Source organism: Eufriesea mexicana, unplaced genomic scaffold (genome assembly GCF_001483705.2).
Source record: "Eufriesea mexicana isolate 0111107269 unplaced genomic scaffold, ASM148370v2 scaffold7917, whole genome shotgun sequence".
Taxonomy (NCBI): Eukaryota; Metazoa; Arthropoda; class Insecta; order Hymenoptera; family Apidae; genus Eufriesea; species Eufriesea mexicana.
The window spans coordinates 170,419-196,011 of NW_016915711.1; the positions used below are offsets into that span (position 1 = coordinate 170,419).

The 25,593-nt window shown below is 47.4% G+C and overlaps 1 protein-coding gene across 1 annotated transcript; it reads right to left on the reverse strand.

The window, feature by feature from the left end:
* Nucleotides 1–11: 11 nt before the first annotated feature.
* On the reverse strand, nt 12–20,576 carry LOC108552743 (inward rectifier potassium channel irk-1). Its single transcript, XM_017907398.1, has 10 exons — nt 19,356–20,576; nt 14,821–14,935; nt 14,043–14,281; nt 12,756–13,029; nt 12,390–12,582; nt 12,106–12,327; nt 11,228–11,463; nt 10,722–11,011; nt 10,352–10,622; nt 12–84 (listed from the first exon to the last, which is right to left on the reverse strand). The coding sequence occupies exons 1-9, from the start codon at nt 19,526–19,528 to the stop codon at nt 10,352–10,354; spliced, it is 2,013 nt and encodes a 670-aa protein (XP_017762887.1). The 5' UTR covers nt 19,529–20,576; the 3' UTR covers nt 12–84.
* Between the last annotated feature and the right edge of the window lie 5,017 nt (nt 20,577–25,593).

Sequence of the window (25,593 nt, forward strand, 5' to 3'; positions counted from 1 at the left end):
CTGCCATCGTTTCTTCGTTTCCTCTCACTTTCCTCCGGCATTCACACCGCCCTTCCGTTCGCGGAATCCCACCATTCCTCGTCCCTACGACCGACAATCGATGTCACTGTTAGTCAACTCGTTTTGCGCCATTTTTTTTTATCTTCCTCTCTTCCCTCTCTCCTCTCTCTCTTTATTTTTTCTCTTTTTTTTCGCCTCGCGCTGCTCGATTGTTCGATTATGCGGAGAGGAGAAGCGGAGGGCTGAGGAGGATGCCGATGAATTTGCGTCACGTTGACGGAAAGGTTCCGGAGATCGGGACGGTGACGCGATCGTTATTTCCGGTTTCGGTGGAATTTTAAGGAATTATCGAGCTTTCGCCAATCTTTCGGAATTAACCGTCCGCTGATACGTCGTTAGAGCCGTTTCTCGGTAAAAATGAAACGAAGGAAAAGACACGTCGGGATTATCTTTCTCCTCGCGAAATGTGTCGCTCTCAAGACGAATCGGTTGACTCATTCACGATTTCCTCGCGCAAAAATGACGGAACGCTCGATTTACAGGTATCTCCGTGTTCCCTCGCGAGGTCAGTTTTTCCATTTTCCTGTTTATCGCGAGCACAGAAACGACGAGAAGCGAAGATTCTCGCGATTCTTGTGGACGGCGTCAGGCTGGAGGAAAAAACTGAGATAACGTCGGCGACGGGAAACGGATGGAACGCGATGAGAAAAACGACGTTGGTCTGGTTAGGCCATCGATGAGCCATTACGTAATCGTCTTGCAGATTTTTAGCGATTAAACCGAGTCGTAATCTCTGAATCATCGCGCCTGTCGTAACGCTCGGAACTGAATTTTCGCCGGGGATTAAAGAAAATACGCGGGATGATCGTTTCGTTGGAAATCTCGTTTCCTCTTACTCATCTCCATTTTTTTTCCAGACTCATCAATTACTCTGGCATATCGAACAGAGCGATCTCGGTTCTTATCACGGCCGAGAATAATATTATAATCGCGCGGTGACAAAACACCTAGAAGCAGATATCTCGACAGACGCAACCATAATTGCGAGTACTGTATAAATACCGCGTATCTGGCTCGGTGACATAAATTACGCGTGAATTATACTCTTCCTAGCTTCGTGAATCACCGAATTTCCCTCGCGAGCATGACCTTATCGCGTGTTCGATCTGTTAACGAAAATTTCGACGAAATTGAAAAAGGCGACGAATATTTGTTTTTTTCTTTCTCTTTTTGGAGGAATATCCAATGAAACGTTGACGAAGACAACCGTTACACGAAGTGAAAGTGGAGACCGTTATTGAAGACGAGGTAAGATGAACATGTCTGCTCGTTGCTCCTTTTCGTCCCGACAAGACAAGTTTACGCGAGCGCTACGCGATTAATCGCGTACGTAATTTCCTTGTTTACCACTTGCTCGTTGTTTTCCTCCACTCGTCCGGTAGTTTCTCCGCGGGAACCAACGAGTTCGAAAGTCGAGTTTCTCTCCTCGCGTTCCCGAACGTCGGCGCGAAATTTCGAGAGAGATCCGTTTCCGAATCGAAAGCGAAACGAGACGGGCCAAAAATGGAAGGAACTGGCGAGATCGACTAGAAAATCCTGAATCCAAAAGTCCACCAATCGTAACGTAGACGGACCTCGATAAACTGAGAGAATCGCGAAGCAACTCCGATATCCCGCGAAATGTAAAATGAAGATGGACGATGCTCGAAACGTCGCGAACTGGAAGATGAAATCGCGATAAAGTTTCGAGGATAAGAACGTAAAATATGGCAAAGTGTTTCGGACTCTCACAGATTTGAAGACTGGTCTGGTTTTCCCGCGCTTTCCAGCTGGAGCAGCGCACGTAAGCGCGTCGCACTCGCAACTGTTTCAGATTCCCGGCCGTTGCACGAGATCGTGCCAACGGATGCCATGGCGTTTACCTCTTATGGCGGGGATAATGCAGACACGGTGCCACATACGCGCGGACACGCGTTATACCGCCTGGCACGTGTGCGAAACGCGCCGATTATTCGCGAATTTCGCCGGATGCGAGCCACGAGAGCCCCTCCGCTCGTTCAAATTTTTCGCTCGTACGCGGCTTCCAGCCGCGCCGCGACGTCTGCAATTTATCGCGTCGTTCGTGCACAGATGAGAACGAGTTTCTTTCTATCGGTAACTATTTCCACGAGCTTCCACCAAAATTGCGGAACCGATACTCTAACAGTTGGAAAGATTCCGATTCTCGCAAAAATTTATCCAATTTCGAATAATCGACGCCATTTTATGGGGACTCTTTATCTCGAAATTTTCTCCATTTATTTTTCGCGATCAAATTTTCAAAAGATGGTCGAAATAAAAGAAATATCGCGAATTTAAAAATTAATACTGCAGGTCTACCTGTTAATTAAAAATTTTGCATTCGACGATTTCGTTCTTGTCACTTGACAATTTTTCTTATGGTTTGCGTGTGATTAATTTTTTGATTTTTTGATTCTTTCATTTGTATAGCCGTGATTGGCTTATTTAACACTAGATTTACGGAACCCGTCAATTTGACGGCTGGGATTTAGTTAACTTATATTAACACTGTTAATATTGTAAATGTTTTTAAATTAAACTAATCGTTAAAAAAGAGACACGTGATTTCCTTTACTTGTCAATTTGACAGGTGTGAAATATGTAGAAATAGGTATACAGATAGCGTTGGTAAACTTAGTGTTAATAACGAAGATTTTTCTTTAATTTCGTATTAAACTCTCGATACCTGGCTCAACGTTCGATTCAAAATTCTATATTTAAAATTTTCCAATTTTGATCTCTCTCCCTGTTTCGTTCCTTCCGATTGCGAGATAGATCAGTTGCAATAGCGAATTTATAATTTGTATAAAATTCGGCAGCTCCGGTTTACATTTTATCTCCCGAGCTTGTTTATCATTTAAACGAAAAATTAATTTTGTTTTATCATCGTCTAGCAATTATTTTGCTTATCTACTATCTGCGACCAATTGTAAAAGACGTACCGTTCTTTTATTAATCAATCATTCGTCTGACTCCGTAAAGACAAGAACACCTTAATTTTCCGTAAATTTAGTATCGAATTTTAAAGTTAAAGACGTGGAGAAAATTCTTAGCTTAATTATCCGACCCGAATCCTCCGCGACCCTCCAACGCGAATTACCCAAGAAGCACCTGTTCCAGTCTCGAAAATATCCTTTCATGCAACGTGCAATTTGGGAGTTGTTCGAGTCTCGAGGGTTTGTTAACAAATAACTGCACCCGAACGTCTCGTAGATCTCGAGAATCCAGGACATCTTCTACCCTCGCTTTTTAATGGTCTTTTTTAACACTAGAACTACCATCGGGGTCAAAATGACTGGTTTCTGACATTTTATTTCCACACGCCTGCTTTTGGTAAAAGTTATACCAACTTTCGTTCAAATAGGCTCGCAATTACGTATTCTCTCTTATTTTCTTTATATCCCATTAATTAGTACCGAATGCGTGCACTGTGTTCAGGTATACACGACAGTTCTAGTGTCAATGACCAATTCGAGACGGGATTTCGATAAAGAAAAGGACGCTTATCGAGGAATATCTCGGAACACTTCGCGACGAGGGTACAGATCGGCTTAATCGCGCGGGTGATCGTTGCCACGGAGAACCTGGTGCAGAAGAGGGACGTTTCCGGTAGGGAGAGTGCAGAAACTTGCGCACGTGTGCATCGGAACCGCGATGGTTGGGTCAGCGTGGTCGACACGATGCGATTCTTGCGGTTGAATTCGCATGATCCACCGCAGATGATCCGTATCCGTCAACCGAGCGATCGGGTAATCGCGTTACGGTCTCTCCTCGTGGAAATGGGAATTTACCGCTTAGTAGACGTCCAAATTTGCGGAAGTAACCGTGTGTCGAGAGCGGAATTAACTTGGTCGGATTGGTTCGTGCCCGAGAGGACGAACAAACTTTGCGAGTTCAACGACACGATTTTCGTGACTCTAGTCTTCGCGTTGCATCCTGATTGATACACGATTCTCGTGGAAATTGAGGTGTCTTCTTTTTCGAATTTCCTGCAGCTCTCCGATGGGAAGGGAAGCTGGATGTCTTGGGAAATAAATTCGCGAGTCACGTACGCGTTACACGTGATGCAGAAGTGGCCTAACTTTGCTTTTTGGACACCATTCAGCTGTCGAGATGTTAATTTGTTAAACAGTCTACGAAGGGGGATTAAAATTCGAGTGATTTGACTGATATTCCTCGAGTCGATGCTTACGAGATTGCAAACAAAACAAAACCGATAAACATTCTCGGGAGCGACCTTTTCGTGCGTTCTCGATATCTCTCATGCGGGTTTTAACGACTGGCAAACGGATTTCTTATCGACGAGTGATTTAACGTCTGTTGCACGGTAATTCTCATTGAAGTAGAATGTAAATGTCAGCGGAGTAACTAGCTCCTTGTTCTAGGAACTATTCATTCAATTGTATTGTGTATACGGTTACGTTCATTAGAAGGCGACGATGCATTTATCGATGGTATCTCGAGCGGATGAAATAGAAAGGAAGGTGTCACGATCGCGTGATATCGAAATGAATCGACTGTGAAAAAATCTATCACCTTCTCTGTTACCATATGCGAATTCGCGTAAATTTCTTTCAGATAAACGACTCGGAGTCGTAAATCTTCGCGCGCAGCGCGTACGTTATGATAATTAAACCAGATGGAAATAGCTACCGATTAGCTGTCTGCAAACAGAACGTGACGTACGCTAATTATATTCAGATCAATAACAAAACCGGCGATTTAGTTACACGTGGCTGAAAATAGATCGTAATTCATCACCGTTCGACAAATTGCCATACGCGTATATTTCGTGGAAACGAGAAATTATGCGGAGAGGGAAAAATATGGTAAAACGTCTAGACGGTGCCAAATGGTGGCTTCGCGTTTCATAGTTCCCGTAATCACCGGAATCGTGCACGACACCAGGACGGATTGATTCGTGTCGAGAAGGAACTAGGTTGACACGCGATCGGATGTTGGGAAATTCGCGTCCTGCCTGCCATTAATCACCGATCTTCTGACTGACCGCTTCGTTGTCTTTCCGCCGTGGATCACGTGAACCACCGGCAGAACGATCGTCATGCCGATCAATTAACGCATTCCCTCACGTCATCGACGTTTACCTTTCAAACGAACCAGGCTTGCCAACGGCTACCGCGAAAATCCATCGGATCGTTGCTCGTTCCCTTGCTCGTGCCACGATTCCTTTACCGATTTCGCCGATTATTTCACGGTATTCGAAGTACGAGGAGGCACGCGCGAAACGCACACTCGCGACGTTGAATTTCAAGCTCGAGTCATTGACACGATTGGCCACGTGGTCACCGCCGCTCCACAGATGTCGTTCGATCTGCGCCGCTTTTGAATTACGAATTTCCCGCCACTCGCACTCTGCACTTCCGGCCGACACCCGAGCGACCCGGCGCCGATTTTTCGCGCGCGGCTCGACGAATTTTTCTGGAGAACGATCGAAAATGGCCGGAGAGCGGCGAGGTCGACGTTGAAATCTCGTGAAACTGCGATCGCGTTGCCAACGAGCGTACCGAGCAGCGAGCTTGCCCAGTGACGTCAACGCACCTTCCTCGCCCGCCTTTATCCCTACCCACTTCGCTCTTACCTAGCCTTTTCCTCCTACTTCTCAACGAGATCGAGGATCGTTGATCAGCATTGAGTCACGTACACATTCACGAACGTCTTGCCTGACAACCTGTGGCGTTGCTCATCTTCGCTTCGTTCGCCAGGCTTGGTCCTTGCCGCTCTTTGTCACGCACTGTGTCTCTTTTTACACGCTCCCGCTACTATTTCCCGCCATTTTGTTCTCCATTTTTGCCCATTTTCTCGCCCGCCGTTCGAACACGGATCTCGCCAAGAGATGAGCGTAGTCTTCGAAACTTTGCGCGGACTTTGGAGGGTCACGGATGGCCAGAAGAAAAGGTGTCGATTCGTCAGTCAGGCTCGATTGTAAACAAGCCTTGACGAGCTTATGAGAATTCATAGAAGCAATATTCAGGCGTCGCATTCGGTTGGTACAGATGTTGCGCATATTCGATGAGATTTAAACAGGCGGACCGTGAATGTTGATTCAGACATTGGGTTTTTCGGTATACACTGATCGAGCAATACTGTCACACTGTTTTCCAAGGTACAGTGAATCATCGATAACCGATAAATGTGCCTTTTCATTCACGATATGTTTTTGAGAGTATGGAAGCAACAATTATTGCACTTCTTGCCATGATCTGCCTCGAGGGAAGACTTAAATCATCGATGATCGTCGAATCATCTCACCCCTGTCATTTACGATCACTCTTATCTTTTAATTCCTTTTTAAATTCCTCAGTTTCCGAGTCACCGCTTAAAAGTCACTAAAAATTACCACGAGAGTCTAATACAGATCAGTGTAGGTTAATTCCAGGCTCGTTAAATCACTCGGTTAAATCGCCATAAGCGACACATCGTCTGAAATAAAGCAAGGATTATCGACGTGGCAACGTGATCCATCGAATCGTCGAATCGCTATCGTCATTGGCCCACTGAATTTCGACCGTGCAAGCCACTTTCCGACAATGGTTCCCATCTATTATTTCATTCGCATAACATGCTCGTTAGTTAATTTTTCGTTGATCGCGAGATCGTTTCGCGAGCAGAGCACGTGCGTCCACGGTGCATCGGCTTGTGTGCACACCGTACACGCTAATGCGCACTAACAGGGTCCAGTGTGTACACTGGTATCCACTAATAGGGGACACACTTCGCCGTGATAATAACCAATTACGTCAACGAGGCCGGAGGGCACGACCGTGACGTTTCGACGAGTACCACGAGTACTTCGACGACCAGTGGTCATCATGCGATCCGATCCATCGAGATCTCGTCGACACCGCTAGATCCGTCTCCAGATTTCGCTACCCGAACACGATATAGTTACTCGGATCGAGACGCAGGGATCACGAATATCTAACTCGAGTTTCGAGCTAGATAGTACTCGGATGATTAATCACCCTAGTCCAGGGGAGTTCCAAGTTCCCTGGGTTTCCAAATCCAAAAGCTATCGACTGTCACGTAGGTTCACGATACCCAATGCGCTATAGAGACTCTAAGACTCAGGATGACCGTTACCTCACGAATAAATTAGGTTTTCAAAGTCTGTATTTAGAGAACACTTTCGCGCTGGTTCCTATGACTGACTCACGATTCGATGAAATTACGAACGTATTCAAATTTCTTGGACAGCTGATTCACTATCAAACGAAGCCCACGTGAGGATCGGTAAGCAACGTTTGAATCAGGCATAATTATACGCGTCCATCTCTGAGATTATGAGCCCGACGTCACTCATTCACGAGCGTGTTCCAGGGATTCGTCGTTTTCCTGCGATTTTTTCTCTCGAAAAAGCGAAACAATACGCGAGTGGCTATCGGAACGCTCGAGTCGACACGCTTTTAAAAGTGTGACGACCTTCGAGCACGGCCTATCTTGGTCACGATTGCCGTGAAAATGAGGCGACCGAGCGCGTAATAAAATTGTTTTGCAGGTAATCGCTCTTTTCCTCGGCGTCGATGAATTTACGATTTTATCGCGGGAAAGGTGTCGTATTTATGTCGTGGCACGTGACTTCGCGATAGTCTTTCTTGCCTTTCATCGTTGCGTCACAATGGCGGAACAGCTAGTGGTACATCTCCCATTTGGTACCCTAACCTTTCGCTCGCGGGAATTCGCGGTATAAATTTCTCTGCTTTTCCCCTAATCGCTGAATCCTTATTATACTCCGGGAATATTTGCGGTCTACTTAGTGTCATTTGTCATCGATAATCAGTTCGGTTGTCGATTCGCATTGGAGCCCCGGTACGCGGAGGATGGCGTTAATTGGAGGAAGAGCTCGGTAGCGATTGGAAGTGTGAACAGAAGAATGCAAATCAGTATCCGCAACATAGTGCGAGCATAATCGGCATATCAGACCGAGGACAGTCCAAGAGGAGGATGTCGCAATTCGCGTTGCAAGGTGATACGCTTCGTCGTTTTTCTATTCTCGCACGTCGGCTGTCATTCTAGACACCGCTCATTGTCGCCCAGACAATGGCTGTTTTGAATAAGAAACGGGGAGATTCGCGATAACGCGATTGCAGAATGCGGCAGAAAAATCGGGACGTGCAATTGCACCCGGTAGACCTGACGTAACAGTGGTCATTGACGCTGCCGAGGTGTCGTGACATTACCTAGACTACGAGGAGGCTTCCACTGAGAGATTGATTTAAAACAGGCCTCACTTCCTTGCCGATTCGTGTCTTATAAGATCTGGAAATCTTTTAGCCAAAGACTCGAGAAAATTAACATTGACCACCATCGAAAATAGGAAAGATTCCAGTTTTAAATAATATTATCTATATGGCTAGTACTGGAAGTTCCAGTGCAAATAACGAAAGTATGACATAACGTAGGAAGCTTCGAAATATATTCCAAAGAGATTAGAATCTCGCACGATAATAAATAACAAATAGAGTGAGTAGAAGAGACACGGAAAGCGGAAATATGTAAAGAAGAATTATCGTTTGGAGCAACGTGACTGCTCCGCTTTCGATCCCCGGTGTTGAAGATACAGAGGATAACTCGCAGGTACGGCGAGCTTGCGAGGCAGGTGAAATGTGTCTCGCAACAAGGACACGGGCTATGTACTTGCACGAAGCTACGTGCCCGAGGAACTTGATAGCCGGTTTAGCGTGTTTCGCGTGGTGTCATGGCTCGTGTGTGTGGAAACCTGGCCCAAGAAGTAGGGGCGAAGAGGGAAGAGACCAGGCCGAGATTAAACAATTGACTGGCGTGATAACGAGGGCACTTCCCGCCACTAAACTCATCCTGTCGTGTCGTCTAACCTACGGCTCTCTGAATCCACTTAATCCTCTACTCGTCCATCTGCCCTTCAGCCATCGCGTGTTGCATCATAACGTGGAGATACCACGACGTACACCTCGCTATGGATTACCTTGGCTCGAGGTATCGTTCAGAACAGCCGAACAGCTTGGACACGCGAGACGTGTGCAGTATTTCAGGAAACGGAAGCTAGCCTTTTCGAAGATCGTCAGAATCCTGTCAGGAATATCGTCAGAGTACAGAAGAGGATCGAATTGTTGACCGTTGGCAGAGATTTGTTTTGGAATGCGAGGCATCCGACTGGCTCGGCTCGCGGTGTTGTTCTCCCGAGGAGAATCGCGGGCTTAAATTGAATGAAAGGGATAATTCCTTTTAGCTTATCGCCATTAAGATCGTTCTGCCGTGTCATTTAACTGACGATTTCCGGGCTCGTTTAAACCCATCTCGCTGGTGCAGGTTCGCATCAGCCAGGCGCGTACCGATCGTAAGTCGCCACGAAGTTTACGCGATCCTCAGCCAAAGTACCTACGTGTAACCACTCGTGGGAGACACAGCGTGCGACGGGAATCAATAGGATTTAACTACCAGCCGATAGAACGTCTTTCAAACGCCAGACACCGCTTGACCTTTCCACTCGGAAAGTCTCGCTATCGTTGGAACTTGAGCATTTCCAATCGTATCTCCGACTCGGCTGACGTAGACCTCGCTATCTGCATAAGGGACTCCGTGGTCAAGACCGGTACCGATATTATCGCGCTGATTTCAAACCCATTCGCGATCTATTTATAATCCATGCGTAATAGACTCGACGACTATCGAAATAACAGAACATCGAGTACGTATGACTCACATGCGAGTCGTCGTGATTCTATTAATCAGCGATTTCCAAGCGATTCGATTCGAATAGGATCATCACAGGGGTTCTTTCTTTCATCCGACGAAAGAGGAGAGACAGAGATGAAAGAGTCCAGGGGTAGTAAGAGGGAAAGAAAGGGAAAGGAAGAGAAAGACACTTGGGCAGAACCGGGCCGGATACTGGTCGCTTAGGCAAACTTGAGCCAACGGCGCATATGTATGAAAACTACGCGGCATGACGTCTTTGTGTCCCAGTTAGAACAATTTAGAAGCCTAGTCTACGGTGAAGTCGAGCTGTTTTAAGAGGCCACGATCGTTGCAAATCGCCCCGGGAGTAATTGATCCTCCTCTAAGGCAATTTGCCGCTGCGGATTCTAAAGCTTCTCGCTGGTTTCGTCGCGGTTCATCGATAGCGAAACGGAAGCTCATCGATTAAGCTGTCAGGGATTTTTGCCCTTTCTACATCCCGCCTCACGCTGCTGACGCAAACGGCATACATGTCGTCGGAGCGGTTAATGGACTAGCCGGGGGTCGTCGATTGATTTAATGCAACTGCTAGCAAGACCGATGGTCCGCGTTCGCTCACCTACACTTGTTCCTGAGGACCACTGTCGCTAGGATGATGGTTCGTCTTGGATGAATCGACGTGCAACGGTTCCTGCCGAGCCGGAGACACCTTCGGGATCGTTGATTCGATGTTTATCACGTGGTGATCGTCGTCGCCTAGGACGAAGCTGGTCTTCTTCTGCTGATCCTTGGGCTTGTGATTGTCGCCTAGGCTGGATCTCCTCGAGGAGGGCAGGGGATGAGGCGGAGGTTCACGATACACTTCCGAGTGATCGGCGAACTTGGTATGTCTGAATGGATGAAACGCAAATTAGGATCGCGTCTGTAATGAAACGGAGACTTTGAAAGATCTCTCGAAGAAGATTCACGGACGCGGAAGTCGAGGCTACCTGGGATCTAAATGCAGTCGCGAGGATGATCTTGCAGGCGGAGGATTGATCGCTGGAATCTGATCCATGGTCGTTCTGGAGCTGGATCTCTTGATCACGTCCCTGGACTCGCTCCTCCTGGAATCCAGGGTACACTTGGACGGCTCCCTGTGCATTCTTCTGTCCTCCCTGCTTGCTCCTCTGTTCTTTCTCAACGTCGCGTTGATGTCCTCCAGCACGCGATCGTAGTCCTCCTGGATTTCGGACTCATCCAACGGGTGATTTAAGGAGTGCAACTCGTGGTCCAGATACTGTGCAAAGAATAAGAGTATTCCTTTATCAGGACGCCTGACAGGTCTCGGGATCGAGAAGTCGGGGTTGAGCTATTTTAAACTCGTATTTTTTGAGACTATTTATACGAAATGAACTCAGACAAAGCGTCCTTGGTAAGAAGAGGCGGATTCGCCGAGTCACAGGAGGAAACTCGAGCGTATGCCACGGTTTAAAAAGGAGCAAAATTGACGTACCTCGTTCTGAGTGTAAAATATAGGCTGCTTCAAATCCGTTTGACCACTTTGCATGCTCTCTCGTCTGAGGGAGCCGTCGGGGCCGGTGATCATAACTGGAATCGGAGTCAGTGTCGTCATCGGCACGTTCATGTGCAATCCACCGGTAGAGGATGCCAGGCTGGAACCGGATCCGGTGGTCAAAGAACTGCTCGATGCATCGCGATAATGAGCGAATCCGCTGCTGCTCATACGTTCTGAAACGATCGTGCATAGGAATTCGTTCAGAGTCGGTTCGCGAAAAGTTACATAGCATCCCAGGAATCTGGTTTATCGAGAACGAGTCTGCTTTTTCTCCAACCACTTTATTAAATATTCCTCCTTTTAAATACCCTCTAAATAACGTAGGAATGCAGAATAAAATGGAATCGGAATCGAACGCGTCGGAAGTCGATTTACTCGATTAATCGATTAGCGATAATGGCGAACGATCGATCGGTCACCGGTTTGCCCGAGCGAATAATGGAACTACGATTTGGTTCTTTTCTTGGTTCAAGGTTCAGACAATTGGCACCGGTCGGTGCCACAGAGACAAGTGGAGTGCCAGATTTGCGACTCGTGGCAAAAGCTACGATGCATAGTGATACTGTGTAAAGGATAGTTCGCGTCGCGATGCGCCTCGTGTCTCCACTAGTATGGTCGCAGATTCGATAAACTTGATTCGTGTTAATCGAGGTCAATCACATTTCTCCGACAGTGCGATGGTCGATAAGATAGAGGTCCGTGTTTTATTATCTCCGACGACGTCTCTAAGGGCTCTTATCTTTATCGCCGGCTAACGAACTCGGGGATTCATGCTTGTTAGGAGTTTGCGGGAGTTTGCGAGAGTTTGCTCGTACCTCCTTTCGCCCGTTGCATCGCCCTGATCTTGTCCAGATCGGCAGCCGAACATAATGGCGTATCCACCTCGTAGGTGTTATTGAACAGGGTGTAGTTCACTTCGTACTCTCCCGTCTCCTTCTTGAACGTGATTATATGTTCGAACCTGTGTCCCCATAAAATTTCGGACGGCAGGTAGGAGCTTCTAGCCTGAGTGGTCATGCCGGTCGATTCGATGACACCTGAAACAATCGTGAAAGTCGTTTGTCCTTCTGATCCAGCGTTTACCTCTCTTTCAAATCACCTTCCAATATCACCACGATCTCGAATCGTTCCCGCAGCATATCGCTGGCCGATATGTGATAAAGAGGAGAATGTTCGTCGATCTTGTGAACGATCGTGGTTGGCCAAATAAAGAATATCTTGTCCTCCTCGCCATCTCCGCCCACTTTCAGTTCCGTTTGGAAGAACGGCAACAGTTCCCCTTCCCTGGTAACCTGAAAGTTTCGCAGACGCCTTCAGATCATTAATTATACCATTGATGAGAGATAAGAGCAACAATTGGGTCACGTCGAGATGTAGACTAGCTTGGAATACCGAATGAATCTATCCGGTAGACCCCGCGAGCGTGATAGCTCTGACAAGTAACATCTCCACTAGACAGACTCACCTTTCTTTTGATCATCTGCGCTCTGACGTGAGCCTCGATGATGTGACTCTTCCTCATGTCACCGACCCGGAACATTAAACAAGGTTGGCCGTCCCTCTGACAGATCACGGCGTTCCTCGAAAACAGCAGTGTCTGTGTTCTCTTCTTTGGCCGGGAGAGTTTCGCGAAAACTATGCCGACCATGAAGGCCTGCAGGATCACACCTGTCATTGACTGGATACATATCACGAACACTGCCTCTGGACATTCGTCTGTTGGGTGCTTTGACCCGTACCTACGATATTTATCTTCGTTAGAGTCGTTTTCTACCGAAGCTCCATCGAGTGTCAGAAAAATGGTAAAACTGAAGACAGGAGTCCAGTGTAGGAGAAATTATAATTACATATTCCAAACATTGCGTTAGGCTCAAGCTTAGGGCACCCAGTGGCGGAATTTCGTGGAACCTTCGACAAACCTTCGCGGACAAATGTCAACATCGTGACAAAAATTGACTTCATTTTCTATTTACAGAATCGTTTCCTTTATATTTTATTCGTTACATTTCGACTTGTACTTTTCCTCTACCATCTCGCCCACGAAGTGTCAAACACGATCACAGCGGTATTCCAAACTCGGTCCTGGAATCACCCTCGAGTCGTCCAGACGTTGATCCCTCTCTTGACCTCGAGAAACTTTTGGACAGCTTGGAAGACATCGCGGACCAGACTCTCGAGGATTACAGAGCCTCCCGGAGCTGGAAACGGTCAATGGATCTTGGAACGATCTCAGAGCAATTACCGATAAATTCGCGACTTCGGATGTAACCTATAAACGAATTCGTGACCTTTTGATACCCCTGTTCGCAAGATTTACGGTCTCTGGACGACTGAAGGATGGTTCCACGATCCGGGGGCCACTCGTAGCTGGGACCAAAGCTTAACGTGATCCAAACTGACTAGGTCAGTTCCATTACCCTGGCAGTCGCAATGCTTAGAAGGACAGTGTAATCCGATGTGATACCTTATGAAAGTTACGTAATACCTCGTATGTACGATTTTTAATAACATGCACGGTCACCGAATGTCTCCATGAGTTCGTTCGCAATTCTCTTCTCGTTCGTTAGATTTCTAAGAAAACGACCGACCATCGCAATCAGGCCCACGCTATCGCACGACCGTTTATGTCAACTAATTAATCGAGGGGGGGGTATACCTCTTCCAAATCGGCCGTGTAGTTAATAGCGTCTGAAATTCGTTCGAATCACTGATCCGACATAAATTATGCAGGATAATAGAAGTAATTAGTCACCCGATCGTGTGCTGCGTCTCGATGGAGAATAAAAAGGAGCTGGTGAATCCACGAATGTCCACGATGCACGGGGTGAACGTCAAGTTTGGATTGGTGTAATTCTCTGGATCGAGGTCGCCATGGCTGTACGCTATGAGCCACCATATCAGGGCGAAACCTAGCCACGAGAGCAAGAAGTTCATGGAGAACACCAGAAGCGTCCAGCGCCATTGTGCGTCGACCAGTGTCGTGAAAATGTCCTGAAGAAGAATTTGCATACATATATATCCACCCCTACTGTTGAAAAACGTAATCGTCTCATGCATCGATCCGCGGGAATCGATAATAAACGCGGAGATCGTCTAGCATAGCTACCCGCTGCCAACGCTTCAAAGAGGCTTGTATAAACGTTTCACTGGGCCATTTTCATAAGAAGGAGACCATTTGGAGAGTCGTGAAAGTTTAACAATCGAGCTAATTTTATCGCACGCGAGAAATAAACGTTTCTAGAGAATCGGAAATATAGAAGTTACATCAAAGTGTCAACTATAGGACGGGGACGATTTGGCAAGTAATTGCGGTCGCGAAATAGATGGAGACAAATCAAGTTCGCCTTCCTGGTGCTGAATGAAGCGACCGTTTGCAACGGATTGGTAGACAAAAGAGCAGGCGTAAGACGGGCTTGTAGCGCGATCGCTAACTGTCTCTGGCGAAAATTTGTGAAATCGCCTTGGATGTCGCATCGGTTCCCGCGGACGCGAAACCGCGACAGACGCTTTTAGAAATACTTTAAAATTACCTGAAGGTAACGGCGCCGTCGCTTGGCGACATTTCCTTGTACGACATTGCAATCGCCGTGCTTGAAAACCACCCTCTTGCGTATCCTTCGCGAGCTGAATCTGGTCTGTCGATATCTGAAAGCAGAGCGCACCCTCAGTGTCTTGAGATCGTGCAGTCGGAGAATTCCATCGAGATATCGGGAAACCAGAAATAATCGCGTTAAATCATCCTCGTTACGTATCCCGTTTAATTCGATCTTCAGCTGTTCGATTAGAGGCTTAAACATCCAGGCTATTTCTGCTCCGAAATTTTCTCTCCTACGAGTAGCCTCTATTCTAAATCAGGCCCTGGTTCCCCGAGGTCACTGACATCCCTCGCTCTTTTTTCACCGAGTTCGCACGAGGATCAGTCTAATCGCGCGAACACCTGATCGAAAGAAATCGTTCGAGAGTGTCGCGTTTCGCTTGGAACGGAAAACGAGACGCCAGCACGCCTCCCACGGCTTCTCTAAAGGCCGTTTAAAACGGTCGTGTGGTCTGCTCCGAAATATACTGAGGCTAATGCCAAAGGACATAATTTACCGTCGAACAGCTTTACTTCGCGCCAGGATGGACCGATCGAGGGCAATCTGCCAGAGAATCGACAGACGAACGAGTCCTGATCATCTTCCGCCTCCACGTGAATCACCTGTGCCCTAATCACGCACCTCTATAGTCCCCAGCTAAAGATTAATAACTCCAATCGTCCGTATGAAACTCCGAATATCCAAAAATGTATAAAATCCAGTTCAAAATTCGATTACCAGCGCGGGATAATTAAAATCGCAGCTTGGAAACGAGATACTCGACCGTGACATTCGAGACGTCTCTGGGTAATTCATTTTTCGAGCTATTTTTCGAGAAGGTGGCAGAGATTCGCGAGAGACGTTGCGTTTTGTTTGTCCTCAGTTATATTTTCGGATAGTTCTCGTATCCTCGCGGTTACTTAGAAAAGTTCTCCCGCGGATTCCACTTTTCTCCGGAATCGATACATCGGCTCTGGAACCGGGGTGGAAAATGAAAACGGGAGGAGCAGGATATCGTTTCGCCGGGTTCAATAATCCTACACCGGCTGCCGACAGTTAGCAAACACCGGCGAATTCGATTGCTCGCTAAGTGGTCCTTGCCCGTGGGCTTTTTCGCGGATGTGGAAATAAGTATCGCGAAACCGGAGCCGTCCAAATATTTGTTCGATCCTGTTCTATCTGGGTCACTGACGTTAGCGAAACAGCGAAACGACCCGCTCATATCGCAACCCGGGTCTAACGATCCATGAAAGAGGTCGTCATCCAGCGTATCACTCGACCTATTGTATTTTTACGAGATCGTCCAAGTGAATTTGCAAGTACCACTGCCGGCGCTGACGAATTATTATTTTCGACGAAGCGATTCGAGCGAACACGAGACCACTTCGAACACGGTAAACTAATCGGATGACCCCTTCTAAAGATAACTCTAAGTCTTTTGCTAAAAATACGCCGATTCCGATACTATGCCTGTGGAAAGCCTTCCCAGCAGCTATTCGCCAGCTTCCTTCGTCAAATCCCATTACGATTCGCGTTTCGAGAAAGGTTCCTGGCTCTTCGACATCTCCATCTTGGAGTCGAGGATGAGGAGGAAGAGTTCGGACTAGACAAGAAGGATTAGTCAGAGCTGATAGATGAGGATCTATTGCGAGTTTCGATAGAGAACGAGATGACACGAATAAATTCGGATAAAATTTTGCAAAATGGAGAGCAGAGTAGGGCAATTTGGCAAGTAATAGCGCTGGGGTATAGATGGATGTTTCTCGCGACGATGAAGGAAGCTGATTCGTTGTAACGCTTGGAAAAGAAATAGAAGCTCTGGGCCTCGATGATACCAGATTTTATAATTAGAGCAATATCTCGATGGTATTAATACTATCGCGGAACCCTACGATAGCGATGAAGTCAGGGCATCTTTGACAACTCGATTATGTTCCTCAGTCTTGAACAAAGTTAAACATACACCCCAATCGAAAAATTTGTCACGATAATTTCAAATTCAAAGCTTCGAAACTGCAAATTTGCGAAACCCTACGATAACAGTAAAGTCAGGGCATTTTTGACAATTCGATTATGGTCCTCAGTCTCAAACAAAATTAAACATCTCAATCGACTAATTTTTCACGATCATTTTAAATTTAAAGCTTCGAAACTGCAAATTTGCTAAACTCTACGATAGCAACGAAGTCAGGTCATTTATGACAATTTGATTATGGTCCTCAGTCTCGAACAAAATTAAACATCTCAATCGAATTACTTTTTACGATAATTTTAAATTTAAAGCTTCGAAACTGCAAATTTGCTAAACTCTACGATGACAACGAAGTTAGGGCATTTTTGACAACACGATTATGGTTCTCAGTCTCGAACAAAATTAAACATCTCAATCGAATTACTTTTTAGGGTAATTTTAAATTTAAAGCTTTGCAACTGCAAATTTGCGAACTCGTGAAACTGCATAAATAAGGAAGATTGAAAAATTCCAATTGGGATCTTAATATTCCCCTGAAATTCGCGGTAAACGTCTCGTCGAACGTCATCAAACGCTCGCAAATCGCAAACAATTTTCCTAATTATCGCGAACCCTGGAACTTTCTGGAATCGGTGCTAGCCGAGTAATTCGAATGAATTCCAAGTTTGCCGGCCTTAATTAAGCAACTTTCGCGAAGGGAGAAAATCTGCGTGGTGATCCAGGATTTCCGGGGTGACGCTGCGAATTCCAGCGACAGCCGGCAGACGACACGCGTGTTCCCGTCTGCTCGAATTCGTCAGAAATAAGCGCGACCATGAGGAACTCGGGAAATTCGCTAGACGGTGTGAAGATTTAGAAACCACTCGCGTGTTTAGTCGGACGTGGCGTTGCGTAGTCACGGATTATCGCGATTCTCGTAGGAAAGGCGCTAAAGTTGTTGGCAATGTCCATGAATACCCACACGTTCTCTTTGAACTTGTCTTTCCTCGCCCCTGATCGACCCTGTCACGAGTCGGACAATTTTCATCGTCCAATCGTCGCGTCTGCTCGTCGTCAGACCGGTACCCGAACACAGCCGGCGAGCTTAGGCCAGGATGTTTGTCTTCGAGGAACCAGGCTGTGACGACGAGCTCGTTTGCTTTGTTTTCTCGCCTCGTCGACAGAGGTGTCCTTAAAAAAAAAGTTCTACTTATACCGCCAGTCAACCTGACGTTTTGCCAATTCTCGCGTCGACCCTCGAACAGGGGAAACCGATTTTTCACTTTTCCCGACGCATCTTCGAGACTTGGAGAGGTAAAAATAGCTCGACAGATGGCGAAGAGGAGTTATGCGAAAATAAAAGCTTCGTAGATGACCGGAACTGGTCTCGAATAGGTGTTCCAACTTCCGGGGTCGCGTGGAACGGTGTGTCTCATCGATCGGGCTTTTGGTTCTGGTTTTCGCGAAGTTCGAAGGGACCTAGACCGCGGTTCGATTTGGCTTGGTTCGTCCGTCTGGCAAACGACGTTCTAAATTCGTGTGGTTCGGTTCAGTTTCAACCCTGACATATTGACCCGAGGTAAAAATAGATCAAGACTTCCACACCTGTTCGAACTGCGATCACTAGTGAAGCTGGAAAACGCGAGAGATTTTCTCCTCGCGCGAGAAACGAGACAAATTACGCGCGGCAGGAACCACTTCAACTCGAACACTTTTGACCTTGTAGCTCATCCAGCTCATCCACGTAATTATAAGGAAAAACAAATTTTAATTCCAGGCAAGGATATTCAATCCCTGGTTGCTTTCTTCGCTAGCTTCCTGTTTGCTTGGCAGCCGAGGAAAATTGCTGCCTCGCAAAGTAGAAGATGGACGTAATTTCGGGTTGCGTCTAATTCACCTGCTCCCGCGAGGTAATCAGAGAGTACATTAAGACAAAGACGCGGATAAAACAGGATATTAACGGTTGCAACGGGTAATTGATTGCTAGAACGATCGATTAGGAAACGCAGAGTTTGCACAAGGTTTCGAAAGGCCGGCCCACGCGGCTGGTAAAACGGAGCGATTTAGAGCAGACGAGAAAGTGCCTGTGATTATGATAACTAGCCGCAATAAACGTAATGATATAAACCGTTCAGAGAGATTGTTGTTTAAAGAATGTTACCGCCGAGATGGTACGAGCGTTAACTCGACTATTGGAAGTCGTCCTTGATTCGGACTCTTCCATCTTGATTTCGAGACGTTGCACCAGACAATGATGGCCATTGTGTACCGTTTTCACCAAGCGATGCGCGACGCGTCGTGCGTCGGGCTTAAAAGAAAATCCTCGAGGACATCGCGATGTCTAGGAGACGAAGCATTTTTCCACGTTTTTCCCGCATTTTTCTCGCATTTTTCCCTCACATTTCCGACCGTTTTATTTTATCGTCCACTACTTATCGCAACTCGCGTCACGATAGAAGTTCTCCCCGATGCATTCTCGATTTTCTTAATCAACGGTCATTATCTCCGTTACGCAATAAAATGGCAAGAAACGACATACTTTTGTAGCTCCTCCCTCCAAGCAGTTTCCCCCGACGTGGTCGCTTTAACGACCAGCATCGACACTTGAGACAGAGCTCTTCGTAGACCGGATAACGCCATTCCCTCGCCCAAGTGGATCTTTCCGGATCCTGAGGAACTCGGTGAAAGTGTTTTCGACGTCGAGCCATCCATTCTCCGCCTTCCACGACCTCCGTCCCCCCGATTCTTCAGAGGCACACGCCAGTTTTATCTCTCACGCGATCCGCGCACATGATCCGTCACCACCAGTCACCGATTAATCGACCATTAATCCACGATTAATCCGTCAGACGAATCTCATCGTGTCTTTTCTTCCCTCTTCTCTCTACACCCTGTCTCCTCTGTTACAAAGTCGCCGATGAAAGGTCGGTGATCGTAAAAATAAATGCTTGTAAATCTAGTCACGCGTGGACTCTGCTATTCTATTTAGGGCTAGCTACTCGCGATAAGCGTTATAAATAAAAGGAAAGAAAAAGAGGAAAGAAAAGAAGGAAAAGGTTGTGGTTGCTCGAACAACGACGGCTGTCAAACACGCTTAGAACCCGACTCGTATTTCGGCTCGAGTTGCAGCGGAATTTCGGCGTCTAAGTTTAAGCCTCGTCGAGCGGGGCCGAGAACCGCACTAGCGGATGCTCTTAAGGCACAACGGATAAAGAACTCATCGTCAGAGCCAAATATCGCAGCCTGTCCAGAGCCACTGGAAAATCCAGATCAGCCTTTTGCACCACATCCGTCGATCCACGATCTCGCCGCGTCTTCCTTGCCCCGGGATCCCACCGGGTCACCACTTCGATCTTCTCGCGCACACGCCACCCCTCACCTTCGCACCTCACTGGATCACTCTGCTCCCAACTATGTCTTCATAACTATCCCTCGACCTTCCCGCACCGGGACTCTTCTCGTCTCTCCTTCAACCGCCAACTCGTCATTCTTGATCTCTCTCTTCGCACGGCTATTCCTTCTTCTGCGTCTTCTTCTCCTTTTTTCTCGGTTTCGAGGAAGAGAAGCACGATTTCTGGAGTAACTTTCACGAGGCGGCGGCCACTGATTTACGCACTTTGCGGACTATTTATAAGAGCGACGCGTCACCGGGTGAAATCATTGAAAAAAATCCAAGGCAGCGCGGAAGAATAAAAGGGGCGCTGGCGATCACGGACAGAGCCGGCGGGGGTTCGTTCAATTAACGGGTTCGTTTACGAACCGAGGCTCGGCCGACACTGAGGCGATCCAATTTTGACCCTTGCGTACGATTTCCCTTTTGTCTTCGCACGCCAGTTTGGCACCGCTCTCCGATCCGACAGATTCGTTCCATTCGCTAGAGATGGAGCCTCGATGACAAGCGACACAGCCGCCACGAGTCGTTGCACCGATGCATCCGGTGCATCGTGTCTCTGTCGCGCGATTTTCGCTCGAGCTTTTGGATTCGCGGCTTACGCGGGAATGGCGGCTTCTCGTGACTCCGTGGCTTCGATAGGCCGCAGGCTTTCGAGCTTCGCTCACCAACCTGGCAGTCTCTATTAGGATGTCCGCGTATGAAGGATATCGAAATTGTAACACCGAATGGTCCGAGGTTTGTCGTCAGCCATTCGCGTATAATTCCTCCTAAATTGGGATCTTTTTGACGAATATGAAGGTGTTGGAACCCGGATTTCGATATACAACACGGGTTCTAGCAACAAGGCTACGTTGGAAAAATATAAGTCGGTGGAGAGGAAAAAGACAAAACAGAAATTGAAACTGGAACTGACTGAAGTGACTACTGAACTGACAACTATACCGAAACTGTCCTTTCGCAAATTTTGTCGGCGCTAATACAATGTTAGTTTTTTGGGGGGGGAGGGGGTGAAGATGACCATTAGCCCTTAGTGAAAGTGAGAAAGAGTCAATTGTTTTTGGACTCTGAAATAGGTCTGTGTTTATCAGCCAGTCCTTCTAGTGACTAAGGGCCAACGAATCGTTAGTCATCCAACTAAAGGTTCTTGCTAGTCCAACTGATAGGCAAACTAGGTAGCCTCTCCTATCCTCAGATCCCACGTGGAACCTGTGTCACGAATTCTAAAGACTGTCCTAATCGCCTATCGAATTCTCTCGTTCACGATCTAGGTACCTGTTGATCTCTCCATTTTGGTGCTCGAACGAAATATCTATTCCATCTTCTTCTCTAACATAGTTAATAACGAGTTAGAATCAAGACCAGACCACGAGGATCCATCGAGAGTGGTGGAAAATTAATTAAGCTAATCCTCGCATAGCCTATAGAATAACCCCCCCAAGATCCAAGGCAATGTCAGTCCCTTTGTCTTTATCCGTGAGATTAAAATTCTGCGAGTTATAAGAGAGATGCTCTCGCTGTCTGTCGCGTTGGAGGATTAGTCTGCAGAGGTCGAAAGAGACGTATCTGACGTGAAAGCAGCGGATGGAACGAATGGACGGAACTGTACTTAACAAACATCTCCGTTGCCCCCGACGAAACGTAAAGGTTTTTATCTTGCACGCGCAGACACGGAGCGACGCCGGCGTCGGGAATCCCTGCTTCCCGGCGAGGCGTCTTCCGCAATTAGGCGCGTCTATTCTCGTCGCGAAAAGCAGGATTTCTGCCGATCGTGGCAGGGAAACGGGAACGACGCTATTTTCGCGGGGTCGCGAGCCACGTATTGTGATCCAGTTTTCACGGCGACGTTGCGTGTATTTTCGACAGCGTTCGCCGAAAATCGCGCCGGTTCTTTGACGCAATTATCGCGCTTCTCCGATGGATCCTCGGGGAATCGGTTCCAGATGGATTCCCAGCTGCCTTCCACGCCGTCAATTATTTTTATTTGACGGGTTCGATTCCGAAAGATCGACGGCGAGCAAATTACGCCAACTTTTCGAGCACTCGATGAGAAGATCATCGTCTCCTTTATTCCTCATTTCTCTCAATTTATCCTTCGTCGGTGCTATATACTCCCCTTCCGAGAGATTATTCTACCAATTTGTTATTTTATCGAAATTTCGCGATTTTCTTTAAGTATTTCGGAGTCCCAGATCGTAAACGATAAACGAGACTTTAGGGAGAATTTTGAGTTAATTTTAATTTATTTTCTAAATTTTTGATCTTCAATTGTTGATTTCGCGGATATTTCGCGGCTTCGCGAAGAATCGAGAAGACCGTGGAAAGAATTTGTCAGTTGGTGTTCATCTTCGTGACAGGAAGTTACGACAATGCCCGTTGAGCTTTCGTCGAGTGAAATATCAGAGTACTTACAGAAACTGGAGGAAAATGAAAATGTTTCCTTGCCCAGACAAAATGAATGTCCGCATACCTCGAGTTCGAATCAAAACTACCTATTCGGATACGTTGCTATTATTTCTTTAGTACGACTCAAGAAAATCGAGCAAATTATCAATACATGTGAGCACCGACCAATCGTGGGTCTGTTGACTTATCGACCATTAAGCGTTTAACTTAAACGTGGTATTAAACAAATGATTAACAACGGTGCAAGTATGCACGTTCAAGTTCACTTAAGAGTATACTCCTACAAATTTTTGCAACTCCTAAAGGAACATAGAACATGGAATAATTATAATTAACGCATTGCACGCTGGTAACATTTTCGCAAAATGTCGCGTTGAATGTATATATTTCCAGAAAACGTATCTATCTAGGTTTCTACGAAATTCCAAAATCATGGTCAAATGGATAATAACCTATAAAGTATATGTATACACGTACAATGCGTTGATACTCGAATTATAAAGAATTATTGCATAATAATTAATAAAATATAAAGGAAGAGCACCTGCTCAGTAGAGGACCAGTCTCTCCCTTGAAACTGAAAAAAACCTGCTGAAGGTCCTTCTCTGGAAATTGCTGAGAATCCCGCGCTTCTGCTTCTCGATGTTGCCCCTTCCGGTCTCGTCCGCGGAGTCATCGCACACTTTTACTGCAACCGTTGCCGCAGGAACCGTCGAGTTCACGAGTAACTCTTCCAGTGGCACTGTGTTGTTCTCTATGGCGATCGTATGCTCGTCCGATTCCTCGTTGGTTCCTTCTTTCGTGAGAGAACCCAGTTCGGTCATTAGCATTTCGTTCGACGATCTCGATTCGCCTCCCGTGTCTCTTTTCTTCTCTTATTTTCGACACAGAGGACCTCGTCTCGTCGATCGGCCTTCTCTCACTCGAAAATCGCATGCAACTTTTCCACCTCTTCCATCCTCTCGATTACGGGGGACAATTCGGTTTTACGAGGCGATTTCTCGGACACGCGAATCGAAAGTTTAGTTAAAACGAAGAACAAAGTTTCTACGACGATTTCTCGCTGTCGTATCGATTCATAGACCGCGAGTACAGCGATAATTCGAACGCGTCGATGGAGTTTACGAATCGGCTCGCGCGAATCGCTTCTGTCCAACGAAATTGGACGCCAGCTGCGTCGAATTATTTCTCCATTTCGCCACGTACTTCCTAATCACGAACCGCGATGATACTCGGTGCTGTGGTAAACGAGGAACACCGTCGGTCACGGCTCATGTGCAGGCACCATCGACGGAAGCATGGCGAGGCTCGCTGGCGAAGAGTCGAAAGCGCTCCGTCAAAGGACGTTCCTCCGTTTGCGATGCAGAACGAACACTTGTAAATTCACACGAACGTTCAAAGTTCCACGACCACGTCCACGCATTGTACGATTTCTCGTACAACCGCGACCGAACATGCTATCGTTTATTCTCGTCCCGTTTCGTCATCGTTATCACTTTTCCGCATCCGCCGACCATGATGACCACGATACCGCGTCCCCTACTCTCCTACTCGCGCCTGCACCAACGACTGTCGTGGAAAAAAGCGCGAAAAACAAAATCGCCAAGCCGACGAATCCTCCCGACTCCTCTACCTTCGACCTCCGCTCCGACTCTACTTATACAACCGGTCCGAGCTTCCTCTTCGTCACGACTCGACGTAGACGCGTCGCTGCGACAAGCGTATTTGTCCAGTCGTCGAGGCTTCCGCGCGCGGATTGCACGCTATTTCCAGCCACCGGGTACACGGGTCCGGCTGGCGATCATCCTCGCGCGGAGGACCATTCATAATTCCCCGCGACTCCGTTCTCCTCCGTTCCAGCGACGTCTCTTCCGTTTCTCCGACGTCTCGCCGTGCACCTGCGACGCGTGATCCACGTCCGAACCACGTCCAGGCCGCGTTGCATAAGAATTGCCTCGCGTGTCACGCCATTTCGTTCGTCAATCACGAGCGTGTCCGCCGCGACGCTCGCGGAGGCTCTAGGAATCGTGGATCGTCGATCCCGCCGTCGAAGCACTGGCCGATCGGTGGCTCGAGGCCGGCGAAAACTCGCTCGGAACCTGTCAACGCGAGAACCACTTCTGAGATTGCGTGCGCCGCGGTATAAGCGAAAATAATCCACGCACACGAGCGCGCGCGTGCGAATACTCACGGGCACCCACACTAGTTTCCGCTCCGTTCAGCTGCTTCGCCGGTATTTGTCCAGTGTGTTGCTTCGCGACGCGTATCGATGTGTGTGCAAAGGTATGCGCGAGCGCTGCTATCAAACGGTGAATATTCGCGCGTGTGTGTGTGTGGGAAAACGCGTCACACAAGCGGTCCGAATGGAAATAGAGCCGTGTGCGAGCGTTCTGGCGGTAGAAGGACTTGACATGTGGGCAGAGCCAGAGATAAGATTATGCGAAGCCGCGCTAGTCCATGGTTATCGCGTGAATTTTTATCGCAACCGTCCCCTGAATACCTTTTTCCCGCCTCGACCAAGCTCGATTACGTGTGTCGGGCTTTCACGCTGCACAGGTCGAGGATGTAGGTTTTGGTCGGATGAGGGGGGGATCTTAATACCACTGCGTGGGTATCGTTGGCAGGAACAATTGGATTGCTGTAAGGACATATTTTCATAACTTCTGCGTGGTATATACCGCAATGGCGAACGAATAACGTACGACCAACGTACGAGCAACGAATGGCGCACTCGGAATGGAGTACCCCAGAGAGAATTCTGGCGAACGGTCTTCGCGATTGCATCGCCACGCCAATCGACTTTTGTTCGGTGTCCAGGGAAAAGCAACGATATCTGTTTGCGAAAGCTTGCCGGTCGTCACAACGGGCGACTTTGTACTCCGCAGTTAACACGTGTGTTCCCGGGTCAGTTCTCAGGGACGGGGTCTGTCGGCTCGTTGGGCTTTCTTGGCAAACGGCGCCAGGAGGAAGGCGACGGGTA

Coding starts and splice junctions, on each gene's coding strand:
- LOC108552743 (XM_017907398.1), bottom strand. CDS start 19,528: ATGGATGGCTCGACGTCGAAAACACTTTCACCGAGTTCCTCAGGATCC. Junction 14,282..14,820: donor GACGGCGCCGTTACCTTCAG/GTAATTTTAAAG, acceptor ATTCTTCTTCAG/GACATTTTCACGACACTGGT. Junction 11,464..12,105: donor GATGCAACGGGCGAAAGGAG/GTACGAGCAAAC, acceptor CGATCGTTTCAG/AACGTATGAGCAGCAGCGGA.